General features: G+C 45.6%; 1 protein-coding gene across 1 annotated transcript in view; it reads right to left on the bottom strand.

The window, feature by feature from the left end:
- LOC141176272 (glutamate receptor ionotropic, NMDA 3B-like) overlaps nucleotides 1-21006 on the bottom strand; it is a 474027-nt gene that overhangs the window by 118890 nt on the left and 334131 nt on the right. The window contains exon 7 of the mRNA XM_073660231.1: nucleotides 10238-10402. Within this exon, the coding sequence (XP_073516332.1) occupies nucleotides 10238-10402 (165 nt within the window). The remainder of the gene's footprint in view (nucleotides 1-10237; nucleotides 10403-21006) is intronic.

Below are 21006 nucleotides of genomic sequence, written 5' to 3'. Positions count from 1 at the left end.
CATACTGTATGGAGGACTAGGTGGTGCCCCTCATACTGTGTTGGAGGACTAGGTGGTGCCCATAATACTGTGTTGGAGGACTAGGTGGTACCCATAATGCTGTATGGAGGACTAGGTGGTGCCCATAATGCTGTATGGAGGACTAGGTGGTGCCCATAATGCTGTATGGAGGACTAGGTAGTGCCCATAATGCTGTATTGAGGACTAGGTGGTGCCCATAATGCTGTATGGAGGACTAGGTGGCGCCCATAATGCTGTATTGAGGACTAGGTGGTGCCCATAATGCTGTATTGAGGACTAGGTGGTGCCCAAAATGCTGCATGGGGGACTATGTGGTGCCCATAATACTGTATGGAGGACTAGGTGGTGCCCATAATACTGTATTGGAGGACTATGTGGTGCCCATAATACTGTATTGGAGGACTATGCGGTGCCAATAATACTGTATGGAGGACTATGTGGTGCCCATAATGCTGTACGGGGGACTAGGTGGTGCCCAAAATGCTGTACGGGGGACTATGTGGTGCCCATAATACAGTATGGAGGACTATGTGGTGCCCATAATACTGTATTGGAGGACTATGTGGTGCCAATAATACTGTATGGAGGACTATGTGGTGCCCATAATACTGTATTGGAGGACTATGTGGTGCTAATAATACTGTATGGAGGACTATGTGGTGCCCATAATGCTGTACGGGGGACTAGGTGGTGCCCAAAATGCTGTACGGGGGACTATGTGGTGCCCATAATACTGTATGGAGGACTATGTGGTGCCCATAATACTGTATGGAGGACTATGTGGTGCCCATAATACTGTATGGAGGACTATGTGGTGCCAATAATACTGTATGGAGGACTATACTGTCTGGTCTAAAATGAAAACTTTAGTATCTCCCCAGGACATGCACTGTGCGCTGGGAGGATTCGCCGGTTTCTGAGCTATTATAGAATTTACAGGATATCACTTATGTACTGTCAGAAGTGAAATCTTCGGCATTGCACTAGACTTATATTTCTTTCCCGTATCTGGGCATCATAAATCGTGGTATGTGTTAAAGGGGCCCACTGAGACTTTCACCCGGAGCCCATGAATACCTGGAGCTGGCCCTGAGTAACAGTTTTCCGCCACAAATAGCATTTTGCATTTAGCCCAAGCAGTTCTACTTTGGTCTCATCTGACCAGAGCACTTTCTTTGAGATTCTGCCAGCTTACTACTATTCACCTAAGCAGACAACAGACTGGACGCCATGCTCATCGCAGGGCACTGGGGGAGACACTGCACAAGGGAGGCAGCAGGGACAGCACAGCCCCCGAAACAAGTGTCACCGATGAAGCTTGATTTCAAGGAGGGGGCAGGGGCCTTGACAATGACCGCAGCCTCTGCCCTCTTATGATGCTTTGTATGAGTATCCAAGCATGCACTAAGATACTTAATTGAATGGTCATCAGACAGGAAGTAGAAAATTAAAATAAAAAAGTTGTTAATGTAGTTAGGGAATTGATTATGGGACTAAATAGATAGAGAAAAAATGCTTTGCATTTGGACCACCCCTTTAACTAGTTAGTTTACATGAAAGGGAGATGTAAAGTAGACTTTGTCAAGGTTTTTGTATGAATTTCTCTTTTACAGTTTAACCACTTCGCGCCAGAGCCTGCTTTTGCCTTCGTGACCGGGCCAATTTTTTCAATTCTGACCACTGTCACTTTATGAAGTAATTACTCTGGAACGCTTCAATAGATTCCCCTGATTCTGAGATTGTTTTTTCGTGACATATTGTACTTCATGATTGTGGTAACATTTCTTCGATATCACTTGCGTTTATTTGTGAAAAAATCAGAAATTTGGCAAAAATTTTGAAAATTTTGCAATTTTCAAACTTTGAATTTTCATGCCCTTAAATCAGAGAGATATGTCACACAAAATAGTTAATAAATAACATTTCCCACATGTCTACTTTACATCAGCACAATTTTGGAACCAACATTTTTTTTTGTTAGGGAGCTATAAGGGTTAAAAGTTGACCAGCGATTTCTCATTTTTCCAACAAAATTTACAAAAACATTTTTTTAGGGACCACATCATATTTGAAGTCACTTTGAGGGGTCTTTATGACAGAAAATACCCAAAAGTGACAACCATTCTAGAAACTGCACCCCTCAAGGTGCTCAAAACCACATTCAAGAAGTTTATTCACCCCCTCAGGTGCTTCACAGGAATTTTTGGAATGTGGAAGGAAAAAATTAACATTTAACTTTTTTCACAAAAATGTTACTTTAGACCCAATTTTTTTTATTTTCACAGGGGTAACAGGAAAAAATGGACCCCAAAATTTTTTGTGCAATTTCTCTTGAGCGCGCGGATACCCCATATGTGAGGGAAAACCACTGTTTGGGCGCACGGCAGGGTTCGGAAGGGAAGGAGCGCCATTTGACTTTTTGAATGTAAAATTTGTTTGAATAATTAGCGGACGCCATGTTGCATTTGGGGGGCCCCTAATGTGCCTAAACAGTGGAAACCCCCCACAAGTGACACCGTTTGGGAAACTAGACCCCTTAGGGAACTTATCTAGATGTGTGGTGAGCACCTTGAACCCCAAGGTGCTTCACAGAAGTTTATAATATTGAGCTGTAAAAATAACATTTTCACATTTTTCCTACAAAAACGTTTTTCATCCCTTAATTTTGCATTATCATAAGGGTAATAGGATAAATTGCACCATGAAGTTTGTTGTGCAATTTCTCCTGAACACGCTGATACCCCATATGTGGAGGCAAACCACTGTTTGGGCGCACGGCAGGGTCCGGAAGGGAAGGAGCGCCATTTGACTTTTTGAATGTAAAATTTGTTTGAATAATTAGCGGACGCCATGTTGCATTTGGGGGGCCCCTAATGTGCCTAAACAGTGGAAACCCCCCACAAGTGACACCATTTTAGAAACTAGACCCCTTAGGGAACTTATCTAGATGTGAGGTGAGCACCTTGCACCCCCAGGTGCTTCACAGAAGTTTATAATATTGAGCCATAAAAATACAATTTTCACATTTTTCCCACAAAAAATGTTTTTCATTCCCTAATTTTGCATTGTCATAAGGGTAACAGGAGAAATTGCACCATGAAATTTGTTGTGCAATTTCTCCTGAGTACGCCGATACCCCATATGTGGGGGAAAACCACTGCTTTGGTGTACGGCAGGGTTCGGAAGAGAAAGGAGCGCTATGTTGGCTGGGATAGGCAGCAGACACCATGTCACATTTGAAGAGTCGCTGACATGCCGAAACAGCAGAAACCCCCACAAGTGACCCCATTTTGTAAACTACACCTCTCAAGGAATTCATCTAGGGAAGTAGTGAGTATTTTTTAATTTTTAAATTTATACCATTGGGCAGTGAAAAAAGCATAATTATATTTTTACCACAAAAAAATGTTTTACCCTCAGATTTTACATTTTCACACAGGGCAAAGGGTAAAAATGGTGCCGAAATGTGTCACACAATTTCTTCTAAAAGTGTCAATACCCCATATGTGGCTGTATCGTACCGCTTAGCCATACGGCGAGATCTGGGGGGACGGAGCGCTATTTGACAGTTGGAGTACAAATTATTGTAGAATAGGCATTTGGATTTGGGAGCACAAAATTTTCTGAATTTCTTTTGGGGGGCAAGGGCCATTTCGCTTTTCCAGAGCCTTTCTGCTACCAGTAACTTGCAATATTTTTAACAGATGACGGACCTGAGTGGGGACTAGCTTTTTTTGAGGACTGAGTTGAAGCTTTTATTTGGAACATTTTACGTAACATTTATCCGGCGCTCTAGGCTGAGCACTTACATCGGGGTTTCCATCTAAATTTCCAAGTGATGTAATTCAGATGAAACCCCTGCGGGATCCATTCACTGTAATGAGGCAGCAGAGTTACTCTGGACTCCGTCTGGCCTCTGTTTAGCGGTGTCCTTTTTTTCAGAAGTGCACAAAACTGTGGCCAACCGCACTTTTATGCACTCCTAAAACAAATGACACCGTGGGATCACAGGCTAGACGGCATTCACAGTGGCCTATATCTGCTTCATTACAGGGAATCTTCCGTCATGGGTTCCGTCTGAATCACGTATTTCAGAGATTTACGCGGAAACTCTGGCTTAAGTGCTCAGCGCAGAGCGCAGGATAAATGTGAGCAGAGCCTTACTGCGATCTTTGGGAGACATAATAAACAAATCAGTAGCAGGTGAAGAATTGGTTTTATTTATTTTTTACGCCGTTCCTCGTGCGGTATAAGTGATGTGATTACATTTTTCTTCAGGTCGGTGCGATTACAGAGATACCAGATTTATATCGGGTTTTTATGACTGACAGCTGTCACACACTAAAAGACGCTTTTTTTGCAAAATCTAGTTTTTGCATCGCCATATTTTGAGAGCTATAATTTTTCCATATTTCGACCGACAGAGTCATGTGACGGCTTGCTTTTTTGCGGGACGAGTTGACCTTTTTATTGGTACCATTTTTGGGTACGTGACATTTTTTGATCGCTTTCTATTTCGTTTTTTGGGAGGTAAAATTAACAAAAACAAACAATTCAGGAATTGTTTTTTTTGTGTTTTTTTTTATGCCGTTCTGCATGTGGTAAAAGTAATCAGGCAGCGTTATTCTTCGGGTCAGTACGTTTACAGCGATACTACACTTACTGTATTTTTTTTAATGTTTTGGCGCTTTTACACAATAAAACAATTTTATAGAAAAAAATATTTTTTTTGCATTGCTTTATTCTGAGCGCTATAACTTTTTTATTTTTTGGCTGATGGAGCTGTGTGGTGGCTTTTTTTTTTGCGGAACAAGATGACATTTTCAGCGGTACCATTTTTATTTCCATTTTGCTTTTTGATCGCATTTTTTTCCACTTTTTGTTTGGCGATATGAGGAAAAAGCATAGTTTTTGCTCCGTTTTTTATTTATTTTTATTACGGTGTGCACAGAAGGAGTTAATTAGTGTGACAATTTTATAGCTCAGGTTGTTTCGGACGCGGCGATACCAAATGTGTACTTTTTTTATTTTTGCATAAATATACGGATTTATCGGTTTAATATTTTATTTATTTATTTTAATTTATTTTGGATTTTTTTTTTTTTTTTTTTTAGCTGCTTAAAAAATTTTTTTTTTACATTTTTACTTAGTCCTGTATGGGACATTAATTTTTATTTTTCTGATCGCTGATCTCATGTAATGTAATAGACATATTACATTACATGCGATCTTCACACAGTCAGTGTGTCCTGCCAGGCTTCAGCTGCAGGCTGCAGGCTGACGCTGGAAGGACACCATATATGGCAGTGCTGGAGGCGGTCATGTGACCTCCAGCTGCCATAGCAACCCAAGGTCCTTGAAGGTATCAGGGGTCTTCGGAGAGGTAAGTATACCACCCCCTCTCCTCCTGCTGTCTTCTATATGCCGCGATCACTATAGATCGCGGCATATAGAAGACAGCAAAGGGTTAACATCACTGGGACCTGATCCAATCAGGTCCCGATGATGTTCCCTGTCAGAGCTAACGCTCTGCACCGCTCTCGCAGCGCTTGCAAGACCCTGGGGGTCCTGAGCGCTGCGAGACCACCCACCGTTTTTAAACATCCGCGCTGCACAGAGCCCAGGCAGCGCGGACGTTTATGTACAGTGGGCGATCGGGAAGCGGTTAAGGAAATCTGTCAACAGGACTTTACACCTCAAACTATTTATATTTACATATACACTGCGCGCAGAATTATTAGGCAAATGAGTATTTTGATCACTTTGATACTTTTTATACATGTTGTCCTACTCCAAGCTGCATAGGCTTGAGAGCCAACTACCAATTAAGTAAATCTGGTGATGTGCATCTCTGTAATGAGGAGGGGTGTTGACTAATGACATCAACACCCTATATAAGGTGTACTTAATTATTAGGAAACTTCCTTTCCTTCGGCAAAATGGGTCAGAAGAGAGATTTGACGGGCTCTGAAAAGTCCAAAAGTGTGAGATGTCTTGCAGAGGGATGCAGCAGTCTTGAAATTTCCAAACTTTTGAAGCGTGATCACCGAACAATCAAGTATTTGATGGCAAATAGCCAACAGGGTCGCAAGAAGAGTGTTGGCCAAAAAAGGCGCAAAATAACGGTCCATGAATTGAGGAAAATCAAGCGTGAAGCTGCCAAGATGCCATTCGCCACCAGTTTTGCTATATTTCAAAGCTGCAACGTTACTGGAGTATCAAAAAGCCCAAGGTGTGCGATACTCAGGGACATGGCCAAGGTAAGGAAGGCTGAAAAACGACCATCTTTGAACACGAAACATAACATAAAACGTCAAGAATGGACCAAGAAATATCTGAAGACTGATTTTTCAAAGGTTTTATGGACTGATGAAATGAGAGTGACTCTTGATGGGCCAGATGGATGGGCCAGAGGCTGGATCAGTAAAGGGCAGAGAGCTCCACTCCGACTCAGATGCCAGCAAGGTGGAGGTGGGGTACTGGTATGGGCTGGTATCAAAGATGAACTTGTGGGACCTTTTCGGGTTGAGGATGGAGTGAAGCTCAACTCCCAGACCTACTTCCAGTTTCTGGACGACAACTTCTTTAAGCAGTGGTACAGGAAGAAGTCGGTATCGTTCAAGAAAAACATGATTTTCATGCAGGACAATTCTCCATCACATGCATCCAACTACTCCACGGTGTGGCTGGCCAGTAAAGGTCTAAAAGAAGAAAAAATAATGACATGGCCCCCTTGTTCACCAGATCTGAACCCCATAGAGAACCTGTGGTCCATCATAAAATGTGAGATCTACATGGAGGGAAATCAGTACACCTCTCAGAACAGTGTCTGGGAGGCTGTGGTGGCTGCTGCACGCAATGTTGATCGAAAACAGATCAAGCAACTGACAGAATCTATGGATGGAAGGCTGTTGAGTGTCATCATAAAGAAAGGTGGCTATATTGATCACTATTTTTTTTTGTTTTTGCATGTCAGAAATGTTTATTTCTAAATTTTGTGCGCTAATATTGGTTTACCTGGTGAAAATAAACAAGTGAGATGGGATTATATTTGGTTTTTATTAAGTTGCCCAATAATTCTGCACAGTAATAGTTACATGCACAAACAGATATCCTCCTAAGATAGCCAAATCTAAAAAAAAACCCACTCCAACTTCCAAAAATATTAAGCTTGGATATTTATGAGTCTTTTGGGTTGATTGAGAACATAATTGTTGATCAATAATAAAAATAATCCTCTAAAATACAACTTGACTAATAATTCTGCACACCGGTAGCTCTTTCACAGGCAAGTCCAGAAATACTTTTACATGCAGGAGTGGACACAGACCGTGGAAGACCCCTGTTCGAGAACAATATATGGGGTCTTCGCAATCCAATAGCTCATCATAATGCGGCCCCCGCACTACTAGGGCCTCTGTGTGAGTGCACATGTTGCACCAATGGTAATCCATCCCTGTTGACATGGCTAGCCTATTTGAATCAATATGCAAAGGGTCATACACAATTAAATTAATATTGTGTACACTTAGGCTATGTGCCCACAATGCAGAAATGAAGCAGAAAATTTCTGCAGCTTTTCTGCATCTCCCTGGCAGAAAAAACGCATGCTGATTGTGCATGCATTTTTCCTGCCAAATACATACGGATTTGAAGCGTTCTTCACATGCATTTCCGCATGCGGATTGACAAGCGCTTTCCAGGCGATTTTAGCATCACTTGGAAAGTGCTTGACAACTAGGTCACACTATATAAATCCATGCAAACAGCATGGATTTATATAGTGTGACCGTAAGAATGTTTAAAAATAAAACATAAACCTATACTTACCTTCCGATGGCCCGGCGTGTGTTGCTGCGCTTGTTCCTGGCTGCCGGGATATCGCGGGACACTACACTGAAGGGCCTGCGGTCACATGACTGTGACGTCACCGCAGGTCCTTCAGTCCTGCCCGCACGCACAGGGAAGGAGACCGGGGGCCGTTGGAAGGTGAATATAAACTTTATTTTTTATTTTATTTTTTTTTTACAGGTACAATGGTACCCAGGTCTGGATGAGAGTCTCCTCTCCTCCAGAACTGGGTACCATCCGCACATTGAAACGCATATAATCCGTGAGTACAAATGTACAGTCGCGGTTTCTATGCGTCTCAATGCAAGTCAATGGCGGTGATTACGCTGCGCTTCCGCAAAATTAACGGACATGCTGCGGATTTTTGAGCGCAGCATAAACGCTGCGGAAAAAAAAGCAGCATGGGCATAGAACTTGCGGAATCCCCTTGGGGACCATGGGGGGCGGATTACCTAGCGTTTAACAAGCGTTTATGCTGCGGAAATTCCGCAGCATATACGTTTGAAAAACGCTACGTGGGCACTTAGCCTTAGGCTATGTGCCCACGATGCAGAAATGAAGCAGAAAATTTCTGCATCTCCCTGGCAGAAAAAATGCATGCGGATTGTACATGCGTTTTTCCTGCGTAATACATGCGGATTCACATGCATTTCCGCATGCGGATTGACAAGCGCTTTCAAAGCGATTTTAGCATCACTTTGAAAGTGCTTGACAACTTGGTCACACTATATAAATCTATATAAATCTATGCAACCGGCATGGATTTATATAGTGTGACCTTAGAATGGTTAAAAATAAAAAAAATGTATACTTACCTTCCGATGGCCCGGAGTGTGCTGCTGCGCTCGTTCCTGGCTGCTGGGATATCGCAATGCCCTGTATTGAAGGACCTACCGTCACATGACTGTGACGTTACCGCAGGTCCTACAGTCCAACGCGATGTGCCGGCAAAGGAGAAGAAGCTGCCAGAAGGTGAATATAATCTTTATTTTTTATTTTTTTACAGATTTTTTTAATGGTACCTGGGTGTGGAGGAGAGTCTCCTCTCCTCTACACCCGGGTACCATCCGCACATTAGCACGCGCCAATTACGCAAGTACAGATGCAGTCTTGCGGCATTGGCGCGTTCTAATGCAAGTTAATGGCGGCGAAAACGCTGCGCTTCCACAAAATTAATGGACATGCTGCAGATTTTTGAGCGCAGCATAAACGCTGCGGAAAAATCCGCAGCATGGGCATTGAAAGTGCGCAATTGCATAGGGGACCCTGGCAGAAGGCTTACCATGCGTTTATCATGCGTTTACGCTGCGGAAATTTCCGCACCAAAAACGCATAAAATACACATTGTGGGCACACAGCCTTAAAGAGAATCTGTCAGCAGAATTTCACCCCTCCTAAGTATATGTGCATGTAGCTATTTCAAAAACAAGTCCAACAATACCTTTATCTAGACAGTCATTCCTCTGTTACTGATAAATGAGCTTTTGAATGGTTATGCAAATGAGCCTGAAGAGCTATTTGTAGATCTTATGCCTCTGCGACTAAAGCGCTATTCCCGGTTTAGAGCTGCCTCCTCTTGCTTGATTGATGGGTACTTTAGCTGAAATCATGCAGCATAGAGGCTGTCAGGAGGCGGCGTTGGGTGGGGAATCGAGCTGGAATGACAGAGGCTTCAGATCTACAAATAGCTCTTCAGACTCATTTGCATATTAATTCAAAAACTGATTTCTCAGTGACAGAGGAATGGACTGCCCAGACAATGGTACTGCTGGACTTGTTTTTGAAAGTGTGGCATCATGCACATAGTGAAATCCTGCTGACAGATTTTAAGTGTCAACTATATTAATTCTCTTTGACTGTTCGGCAAATAAATACTAAAGTTAAAAAAAAAGTTTGAAACGAAACCCTGATTTAAATAATGCAATCATACAGCAGAATCTCACAGTTCATTTCCGGCATAGGGGTAAGTTTTTAGTACAAGGTACCATCTTAAACAGGTTACCTTGTTGATAAAAGATGGGCACCCAAATTTTAATCAATGTGAACACCAAGAACCTCACGTTTTTACTTGCAGAGCAATAGTGTAATTCACGTGTGTAAAATTTACAGAATGCTGTTGCAAGTGGTTTCTACAAGGTTATTTGCATTGCAGCCACAGCGTACTTACACCTTAGTTAATTCCTTAGTTACCTTACTTACACCTGCATATTTAGTTAATACAATAGGTAGTGCTGGCCATGATTTGAATAACATGTAATTTTTTGACACATCCCTTTAAATCTATCATCTTCCTTGAGGGAATTTAAACAAGTTTTAACTCCATGAATATATTTTTATATAATTTATACCCAAATTCAAAGCTTACCTGACTAGTATGAAGCCAGTATTTGAATCTACGTCTTCTCCTAATGCGAGGCAAGATCAAGTAATAAACAATCCTTTCTCCTAATGATGTGAGAAGCGAACCACAAAACCCGATACAGAGGAGGACAAAGAGTCCAGAAAAATGGTAAATTCCCATCTGGAGTGTCTATAGGATACAAAAAAAGGTTGCAATTATATATTTGAGCTATAAAACATTATAAATTACTTTCTCCTCCAATCACACAGTATCTGCCATTATCTGCTATGCAGCGCTGGGGCCCTCCTGAGTTCAAATCCCACCAAAGACAACATCTGTAAGGTGCTTGTACCTTCTGCTTATGTTTGCATGGGTTTCCTCTCACACTCCAAAGACATATTAATACGGATTGTAAGCCTCATGGTGACAGCGAACATGTCGTCTGTAAAATGCTGCAGAATGTGATGGGGCTATATAAGTAACATATAATTTGAGTTAAAGATATACAAGTATGGGCAAGAAAAAACATGCCCCCTGTGTTTCTTGCTTGGGGATTGTAAAGAATAATGGTCATCACCTCTTTCAACAAAATGGTCTGATAGTAAAATGCTCTTTGTTGGCAATAGAAACAATCAGAGCTCAACTTCCTTATCATTTGTAATCAGGTCATCATACACTTCCCTGCCGGTAGGGAGGTACTATTTGTAGAGGGCAGTAAAGTTGTATGTGAATGCGTCCAACATACCACGTTCAATACAACAAAGAAAAGTGATAGTTGAGGCCTAGGTTTGCACAGGTTGTCACAGAAAGACATGACTATTTAGCTTCTTTCACTTTCTTGCAAAATAGCAGTATACATGATTTGGTGTGGAAGTGGGCCAACAACGGATCTGTAACCATCGCAAAAAAAAAACCCAAACCATATGTTTAGACACTAGTTATTATTGCAGACATTCATGAGAGGATTATCAGAAGCCCAATGAAATAGATACAAAAATTAAAATTATCTGAGCATCAGCAGAATGACATGTTGACTTGTATTGAAATCTTTTACCTCAAGGTTGTACAAGAGTTAAAAGAGGGGGATAAATTGAAACATGAGGAACATTGCACTGGGCAACTGGATATGATCATTTATGATGATTTGGACCCAGTAGCGTAGCAACATGGTAAGGACCACTCGGAGCGACCACGAGTCTTAACTGTTAATGCAGTTAAACTTTGCGATAGAGCAGGTGTAATAAGAAGCAGTGAATTCCCTGAAGAGCCCTTGTAGGATGTGCCATCAATAAGGTAGGACTGTCACCTGCTGGCCAGGTGAAATCAAACGGAAACAAATTGTGCTGTTAGATTTGCAGGAGGAGTGACTTTGGGTGCTGGACCTGATCAGGTGACCTACATGAAGGATGACCTTGATATAAAAGCCTTGCCCGCCAAACCACAGGCAGATTTGGCACCAAGCTAGAGAGCAGAGCAGACGTGATCCAGAGACGCCGCTGAATTCAGCTTTACAAGCCTCAGTGCGAAGTCTGCACCACCTAGGTGTCGGTCACCGCCTGGCAATATCCAGGTCCCCGCAAAATAACTCCAAGTTCTGCCTACGCTGGTCAGGACCAGGATCCGTGACCAGCGCTGATCAAGCCTCCAAAGCCTTAGAGACTTACGCCAATGGTCAAGCCATGAAGAGCAGTGAGAAGACTGCCACAGGAGAGGCATGCCTGCGATTGCGGAGGAACATCACGCGTTAAAAGAGCAGTCACTTCCAGCTATCACCTACGGTACTGGGGTCACCTGGGACTAGGATTGCAGGTTGGGAGGGGGCCGGTTGGTGCATGAGAGGCTTTACGGGCTTTGATAGACTATGCAAGAGAGACTTGTTGCCTAGCAGGAAAACCCGGAGACCCCCGGCTAGGGCCAGATCAGGAGAGATAACTCAGGTGGTGACTTCCATGACTTGGCGCACCACTGTTATGAAAAGAACATTACAGTTAATTAATGAAAGATTTTCTTTGCTATTCCAAGCTTACGGTTGCTAGTTCTACTGTTGATTTGCCTTGTTACTAACACTAAGTGTTAACACCAACAGTCTTATCTGTATATAAATTGGGTTATATCAACCCCTGACTGCATCCCAACAACAGTATTACATTTGGCATAGTCGGCAGGATGCAACATTCAGACACAGAGATGGCTTACTAGTCAGTGACCGAGCCCAGCATGGAACATATACCTTTGGGGGCTATGCTCAGCAATCTTCCAAAGTTCACAGGGGGCAGCGCTGTCGCTGTAGGACAGGGTAGAGAGGCTGAGAAGCATGCTGCACATGTATCCCCTGACCCCTTCCATCCAGTCATAGCTAGCCCTTCTGACCTTTGACGGGGAGGCCCTGCTGACTATTATGTACCGCCAACCTAGGGATCGTGACACTGTGGATAAGGTGATAAAAATTTTGGAGGATATGTACAGTGACGCCACGGACCTAAAGCACCTTCATATGTGGTTGTTCCAGTGGGTTCAAGGGGAAAATGAGACCATAGCTCAGTATGTTAATTCATTGCAGGAAATGACGGCCCATATCACCAAGAAGACCCAAGATGGGCACCGAGGACTGGGGTCCATTGGACAAAGTCATATGGGACCGACTCATTGCAGGGCTGAGGGATCCCTCTCTGAAGCAGGTCTTAAAGGAGCGCCTACAACTGAATCTGGGCTTCCTTGAGGTCGAGGCCGAAGATAGAGTCTTGGAGAGAGAGACCCCTGTTCTCACCGCCGCAGTCCAGAGTCATGATGTGGTCACTGCACTGAGCTCGACTGGGTGAGGGAGAAACCAAGAGATCTGGGACATTTGAGCTGAGCTGTGCAGTATCAAGGGAATCCCTGCTGCTATCCCTCGGCTGATCACACAGCCTTACATGAGAGGAGGTCAGAGCGGGAAAATCACTTTTTCTGAATCCCATCACGCCACGTATATAGCCCATCAGCGAACACGAGCCAGAGTATTTGGCCTGTGGTGGAAGGGGACTTATCTCAAGAGATTGCCAGAGTTGAGAAAGAAGGAGATGAGGCGCCTGTTAAACTAACACGCCCCATGGTTGTGGAACATACTGTGGGGTTTAGAGCCTCAGAGGGTGGACGACAGAACTCTGAGGGTATTGTCTCCGAAAGACTCATTACTTGGGCTGAATTCAATGGGCAACACATTTGCGGCTTGATGGGCATGGGTCTTGGGTGATTACTGTGCCTGAAACGTATTTTCAGAGTCACTTTCCCAAAGTTGCCAGATCCAGAAAAGAACACACCATCCGACTGGTGGCGGTTAATCAACTGCTGGAGTAGTGTGGATGTTTGACAGGGTGTGCGGAAAAGACCTGGGCCAAAAAGGAATAGTGCTGCAAAAGGCTCCGGAGAAGGAGGACCCAATGTAACCTTGAGCATGAATGTGCAAAAATAAGTGGGACAATTCTTGGGTATGGGCCCCAATAAAAACAACTGGACCCATGCCACTCATGACCTGGCCAGTAAGAAAGGTGTTTCAGCAACTTGTGCTAGTCAGCAAACTTCAGAAGTTGCCCGCTACCTCATAGTTTCTCGGCAAAGTATTGATACCGCCTGAAGCCTCAGTGACACTACTGGTGGGACAGACTGTACTCACTATGCTGGTACTGACCCATGTATCCTTAGAGGGTGTGGATCAGGAGGGTCCAGATTGAGCAGATAGAGGGAGAAGAAGCAATCTCTGGATTATTGGTTGCCCGCACCCTGCCCACTGTGCGACAGGGACGAATACCTATGCGCTGTATATACATAAGTAGAGCCAGTCTACAGTTGATGCCCTGACAAGAGGGGACCTGAGTTTGCATAATGCCAGAAGATCTCTCTGGAGATGATGCTATAGGACTGACACCTATGGGAGGAAACTCATGGATCTTAGCAGCATCGCTCGATCGTCAGGAGGACAGAAGTGAACCACTGGCTGGACGACACCTCTTGGAACAGATTGAGGCCAACCTTACAGAGTTTTCCTCGAGGAACGCTGGACAGGTTGAACATTATTATTACAGGGGTGTTCGCACAAGATGAAGATGACTTTGGGTGCACCCAGGCTATTTGGCACAAGATCCCTACAGGAACCACTGCTCCCAATCGAGAGAGATATCAGCAGATCCCACCTCAGTTGTACCAGGAGGTGAGAGCTGTCAGCCCACATGTTGCACAACAGTGTGATCCACGAGAGCCAGAGTCCCTGGGCAGCCAACATTGTGTCAATTCGGAAAAATTACAGTACTCTAAGGTTCTGCGGGAACTACCGGAGGCGGAAAGCGTGTACTGTGTGGGACTTTTTTCCCTTGCCCTGAATCGAGGAGTCCCTATCTGTGTTGGGAAAATCCAAATATTTACCCTCCCTCAACTTAGCCAGTGGCTCCTCGCAAGTCCCAGTGGCTGAGAAAGACCACCCGAAGACTGCCTTTGTCCTCCCTATGGGCCTGTTTGAGTTCAACAGGATGCCTTTCAGATTGACAAATGTACCAGGGACCTTTCAGCATTTAATGGAAAGATGCTTGGGAGATCTGAACTTCGAAGCCACTTTGATATATCTACATGACAATCATTTATTCCATGTTTGAAGATAACCTTAACCGGCTAGAATAAGTGCTGGAGTGGCTTCAGAGACACAGGTTAAAAATTAAGCCCCGGAAGTGTCACCTATTGAAGCGAGAAATTGAATACCTGGGACAAACCATGTCTAGAGCGGGAGTTTACCCCACCGCAGAGAAAGTGGCCCACACCAATCAACCTGAGAGAACAGAGTATTCCTAGGGCTAGCCATGTACTACTGCAGGTTCATAAAGGACTTTGCAGTACCACTTAACAAGATTGCATTACCACTCAACAAGTTGTTGCAGGGGACAGCTGGGGAAGTCAAATGTCAACCCATTCAGTGGGGCTCATGGCAAGAGGAAGTGTTTGAGGTATTGAAGTTGGCACTGATGGATGTCCCACTCAACCTATGCTGACTTCTAGCAGCCCTTTGTGCTGTACACCAATGGAAGCCTGTACGGACTGGACCAAGTACTGGCCCAAGTACAAGAAGGAAGAGAGCGAGTGATCGCGTATGCCAGTAGCTTACTGCAAGACACAAAACAATCCGGACAACTACAGCTTGTTCAAACTGGACTTGCTGGGCTCGTATGGGCCATGACGAAGAAATTTGCAGAGTATTTGTCGGGGTCAGAAATACTTGTGCGGACGGATGAAAAAAAAAAAAAAAACCCTGGCCCACCTAGAGAATGCAGAGCTGGGCATGCTAGAGCAGCAGTGGTTCGCAAGGATGCCTAAATACCAGTACAAGATCCCCCATTGGTCCAAGTCCCAGAACACACATGCAGATGCCCTGTCCAGAGTCACCCAAGCCAGATTGAAGAGAGATATAGATGTTTGCCGCAGCTGTAGTAACAGCTCAGGAGTCTATAGTAGAGTCCAGACCCATCTAGATTCTGGGCCGCTAAAGAGACTAGTGGATATGACGCGCCCCCTGGGCCTGTGCTGCTGCTGCTGTGCAGGGGGAATACCCGGAGCCGGATCGCTGGGGGTTGTAGTTCTCCGTGGCGGTGACCCGGTCCGTGCCCAGGGTGGTCAAACCAGTGGCAGTCTATTTGTATGGTAATAAGTGTCCGACTACGCCACCCGTGGATTGCGGTCAGTGGGGGACCGCCGCTGCGCTGCAGACCGCTGAGGCTGATGTTGTTTGCGCAGCTGAGTATGGGATGACTCCCCACGGGAGAAGTATTGCCTCAGGGCAGCTAATGTGGAAGATGATGGGAGTGATGGTGTGAGGGTCCCAGTGCTAATGGTGCAGGAGCGGCAAGGAACCACAGAGACGTGAGGTGCAGTTCAGGGTCTTTACTGATGGTACAAGGCAGACCCTCCCGGGAGTACTGGCTAGTATAAGGGGCCTGGTCAGTCTGCGAGCAAGCAGGAGTTCCCCTGGCCAGGTGGAGTTGTAGGCCTCCCCGTTTATCTGCACTCTTCCTGGCTACCTCGCTGTCAGCGGTTACAAGTAGCCCACGTCCCTGAGTATACCGTGTGGTGCTCACCCGTATGGCTGGTGACTTGGGGCCTTCTGTTAGCCTCCGCTCCTGGATGGCGGCGCTGGTCCCTTCTCTGTGACTGAGCCTCCGGGCTTCTATGGCCAGAGGACCTGGAATCCCCTGCCGGCTGGTTTCTGCTGCTGGGTGTATATCAGTCCCCACAGCCTCGGACTCCTGTGTCCGGCTTTAGTATCTTCGTCCAGGGCGAACTCTGCTCAGCTCCAGCCCCTGGACTTCAGCTACTGCTCCTACAGAGCTCCTAGTTCTTCCTTTCCCTCTCCAGGCTCTGACTCTGTCTGCTCTAATCCCGCCCCAGACCCAGTTTAAAAGGGCAGATTCCTCCCCTCCCAGGTCTGGGCGGACCGTGTTGCATGTTTAGGGATCCTGACCAGAGAAACCTCCCACTTGCTCTCAGACATAATATCTCTATTACTGCGGCAACCAGACCCCTGGGGTGTCGCAGATACACCTGCAACAGTCCGATCCGGAGCTAACGAGGCTGAGAAAATGGGTCACTCTAGGGCCAAGGCCTGACCAGGAGAATAGCGCTGCTTCACCCCCAAGTACCCTGCAGATCTTGGACCAGCGGGAAACGCTCTTCCTTAAAGAAGGCCTGCTGTGCCGAAGGATTCAACTCCCTCGAGAGTTCGATGTTACCTGGCAAGTAGTAGCTCCAGAAGCATAGGTAGTGCAGCTAACTAAAGAAGCTCATGAGAGGGGTGCCCACTTTCGTGTAGAGAAGATCTATCAGTGGTTGCAAAAACTTGTATACTGGCCTCAAGGGGTCAAAGTAGTTTGCCGAAGATGTTGCCGGTGTGAGCTGAACAAACCCCCAGAACAGAGAGCTCCGATTCAGAATATCCGAACCGCTGCACCTTTGGAGGTCCTGATGATCGGAACTTCATACAAAGGCTATGGGTATTGTTTGGTGATGACTGATAACTTCTCAAAGTTCGCGGTGGTGACTTCCACCCTCAATCAAACAGTTGAAGCTGCAGCCAGAGCTATCTGTGAGGACTTCATCTGCATATATGGGTGCCCGAAGCGAATTCACTTCGACCATGGGGCCTGCTTCCAGGGGCGAGTAATGGACGAGTTGTGCTGTATCTATAAATCCTGAATCATACCATATCATCCACAAGGGAACAGGGCCCGTCAGACGATGAAGTGGCCCGAATTATTGTCTGAGTTGGTGTGGGTTTACAACAATTGAGACCATGTGACTTCAAGTTACACTCCCTACATGCTGCTGTTTGGGCAAAATTGACAAGAGATCAATGAACTGGAGCTAGATTTAGATTCGGAGGACCCCTGTCTGGGCAGTAGTCCAAGTGCCTGGATCAGAGAACACATACCGACTACAGACAGTAAAGAAGTTGATTGAGCAAAAGTTTTGGTTAGTGGAGCATTCAGGTCGGTCCCTGATGTCAGGTGGACTACTCCAGCTGGGGAACCGTGGGCCAAGGAACCCGGAAGCCTGCTGGACCAAGGAGTAGTGAAGAAACTATACCCAGAAAACTCTGTATATGAGGTTAGGCTTGAGAGGATGACAGTGGTAACTCGAGTACTGCACCAGAATATGCTGCAACCCTGCTCTTCTGAAGCAGAGGACCATATCCAGTCTGGAACCCTAACAGAAGTGGCCAAAGTCCCACAAACAGGAGCCTTAGAGGAGGAGGAAGAATGGCTTGCAGTGCCGTTGAGTTCACCGTAGATGCTGATACAGCCCTCGAGTGAGCCAGAAAACGAACCGGGAGTCGACTTGCAATCCCTAGCAGTTGAGTCTTCAGGTACCTGAGGGGCCTTTGCAAGAAGAGCCTCGCAGGACTGAGCGGGCAAACACCAGGATTCCCCCCAATCAGTATGCCCAGGATGAATTGGTCTGGTCCCAGATACAGCAGAAAACCAAGGAGTGCACTCAACTATTGGATGAATTCTGGCTACCTGTGGAGAAACGTCGAACCGGCAAGGATCCCACTTGCCTGAGGACTGGCGAGCAAAAAGGGGGGAGGAATGTAATAAGCAGTGAATTCCCTTAAGAGCTCTTGCAGGATGTGCCATTTGTAAGGAAAGACTGCCATTTCGCCTGGTCAGCAGATATCAAGCGGAACCATATGGTGCTCAAATATTTGCAGCAGGGGGAGTGACTTTGGGTGCTGGACCTGATCAGGTGACCCACAGGAAGAATGTCACTGATATAAAAGCCCTGAGCTCCAAACCGCAGGCAGATTTGGAGCCAAGCAAGAGCGGAGAAGACGTGCTCCAGAGAAGCCACTAAGTCCAGGGTGACAGGCCTCAGCAGGATATCTGTGCCGTCCAGGTGTCGGTCTCAGTCTGGCAAGATCTGGATCCCCCGCAGGATAACTAAGTTCCACCTACGCTGGTCAGGACCAGGATCCGTGCCCTGCGTTGGGCAAGCCTCCAAAGCCTAAGAGACTTCCGCCGATGGTCAAGTCGAGAAAAGCCATGAGAAAACAGACAGGATAGGCTCGCCTGCGATTGCAGAGGAACAGCGCAATAGAACAGGGCAGTCACTTCCAGCTAACATCTACGGTACAGAGGTTGACTGGGACTAGGATTTCAGGTTGGGAGGGGGGCGGTTGGTGTGTGGGAGGCTCAACAGACTTAGATAGACTTCTTAGATTATGTCATTGAGAGGCTTGCAGCTTAGCAGGAAAACCCGGTGACCCCCGCTAGGGCCAGATCGGGAGAGAGCATTCACGTGGTGGCTCCCACAACTGGGAGTCACCTTTGTGAAAAGAACATTACCATTAAAGACTTTCTTTGCTATTCCAAGCTGTTACTAGTATTACTGTTGATTTGCCTGGTTACTAACACTAATTGTTTGAAGTCATTGCTGTATATAAATTGGGTTAAATTATACCATGACTGGTTCTGCCTCATGATCTCTGTGCGTTGCATCCAGACACCTGTATTACAGAGGAAACAATGGTCTCCCTGCTCTACCACTCTCCAATCTGTAGGTCAAAAGTATCTAAGCGCAGTGGTTCACCCACCCCAGGATGATGAATGTGCTGGCAGACTTAACAAGATCCAGAGGCTAGATGAGTATATACATTATTTCTAAAAACAATTATTTTGCAGGGGGAAGCTCAGGTGACATTATTAACATTTCTGGTGTGGACTCATATTAGCCATTATTACTGTATGTAGGGGGACTGAGGAGTCCTTATTACTGCTTGTATGGGCGCCAGGAGGCACTATTAATTTCTGCGTCTGGTGGGAACTTCACTTGCCAATATTAGTATGTGTGTGGGGATTCAGGGGTCATTATTACTGTATGGGACTAGTCGCTACAACCACGACAATCACTGCAACTTTCCTTTCCAATAATTTATATTATTCATTTTTACATTTTATAATACATAAGGATGAGCAAGAGAAACTGTAGGATGTAAAAAAGAGATGGGAGAGGATGGGAATAACTGGTAAGGGGGTAAAAAAGGGAGAGAGGGAAGGGAGATAAAGGAGAACTCAGTAATATGCGTGGGTGTGACATAAGATAGTAAGAACAATAATAATACATCAAAAGAGCATCATCAAACAAACAAAAAAAACTATACAATATGACTGTTGTTCACCCAATAGTAAATAGAACAATTCGTAGTAGTACATAGTCTAATTTAAGAATCTTTGGAGATTTTAGGGGGGGGGGAGGCAGCAGGCCAAAGCTCCCATTTTTTAATCACTGCAACTTTCAATCAATGTTGAGCTTCCTACATAAACAACAGTCAACTGGTGACATCTCCATAGCTGATCGCAAAACAAGCAGATTTTGTCCCAGATGTTTCTAACCAGCCATTGCCTGTTCTGTGCATCACTGAGGCCAATATCCTCCTCCTCTGCGCACCTATCTGGTTCTCATAGCTTGTTCAGCACAGAATAATCATAGTCATCCCTGACTCAGCTGACAGTTGCTGGCCCAAGCTCTTTGACGCCCACCCGATTCCCACCTCAGGATTAGCTCTGGCTCAAAGGGCTACTACAACTGCCATTGACTATACTACCACAGCTTATAGAGCCAGGAAAACAGTTTGGCGTTAAAACGATGTTCTAAATCTCCTTCGGCCCTATGTTATCCAAGAGCAAAGGATGACTGTATATGTGACACCCGAGGGGTCTGGTGGCCACAGTAACGTAATGTTATGTCTGAGAGCAGGTGGGAGGTCCTTTGGTCAGGGATCCTGTGCATGCCACACCTCCTGCCCAGTCTTGGGAGGGGAAGAACTTCCCCTATAAAAACCTGGGGCTGAGGCAGGGTGAGTGAGTAGAAGAAGAGAAGAAGTAGAGACAACATAGGAAGAAACAGCAGTTACAAGGAGTCAGGGGCTGGCAGCTGCAGAGTTCACCCTGACTAAGAAGACTTTTTACCGGACCCGGAGTCCGAGGCTGTGGGGACTAATTCCTACCCAGCAGCAGAATCCGTCAGGCAGGGGATTTCAGGTCCTCTGGCCCAGAAGCCCGAAGGCACGGTCACACGCATGGGACCAGCACCGCCATCGTGAAGCGGAAGCCATTAGAAGGCCCCGAGTCACCGGCCATACGGGTGAGCACCACACGGTACACTCAGGGACGTGGGCTACTTACATCAGCTTCTAGCAAGGTAGCCAGAAGAGTACAGTCAGTTTGGGAGGCCTACAACTACGCCTGGCCAGGGGAGATCCCATCTGCTCAAGGACTGAC

Source organism: Phyllobates terribilis, unplaced genomic scaffold (assembly GCF_046119375.1).
Source record: "Phyllobates terribilis strain yellow unplaced genomic scaffold, ASM4611937v1 Scaffold_22__1_contigs__length_20350403, whole genome shotgun sequence".
Lineage (NCBI taxonomy): Eukaryota > Metazoa > Chordata > Amphibia > Anura > Dendrobatidae > Phyllobates > Phyllobates terribilis.
The sequence above is the reverse complement of the archived record's forward strand: the minus strand, read 5'-3'. Positions and strand labels throughout refer to the sequence as shown.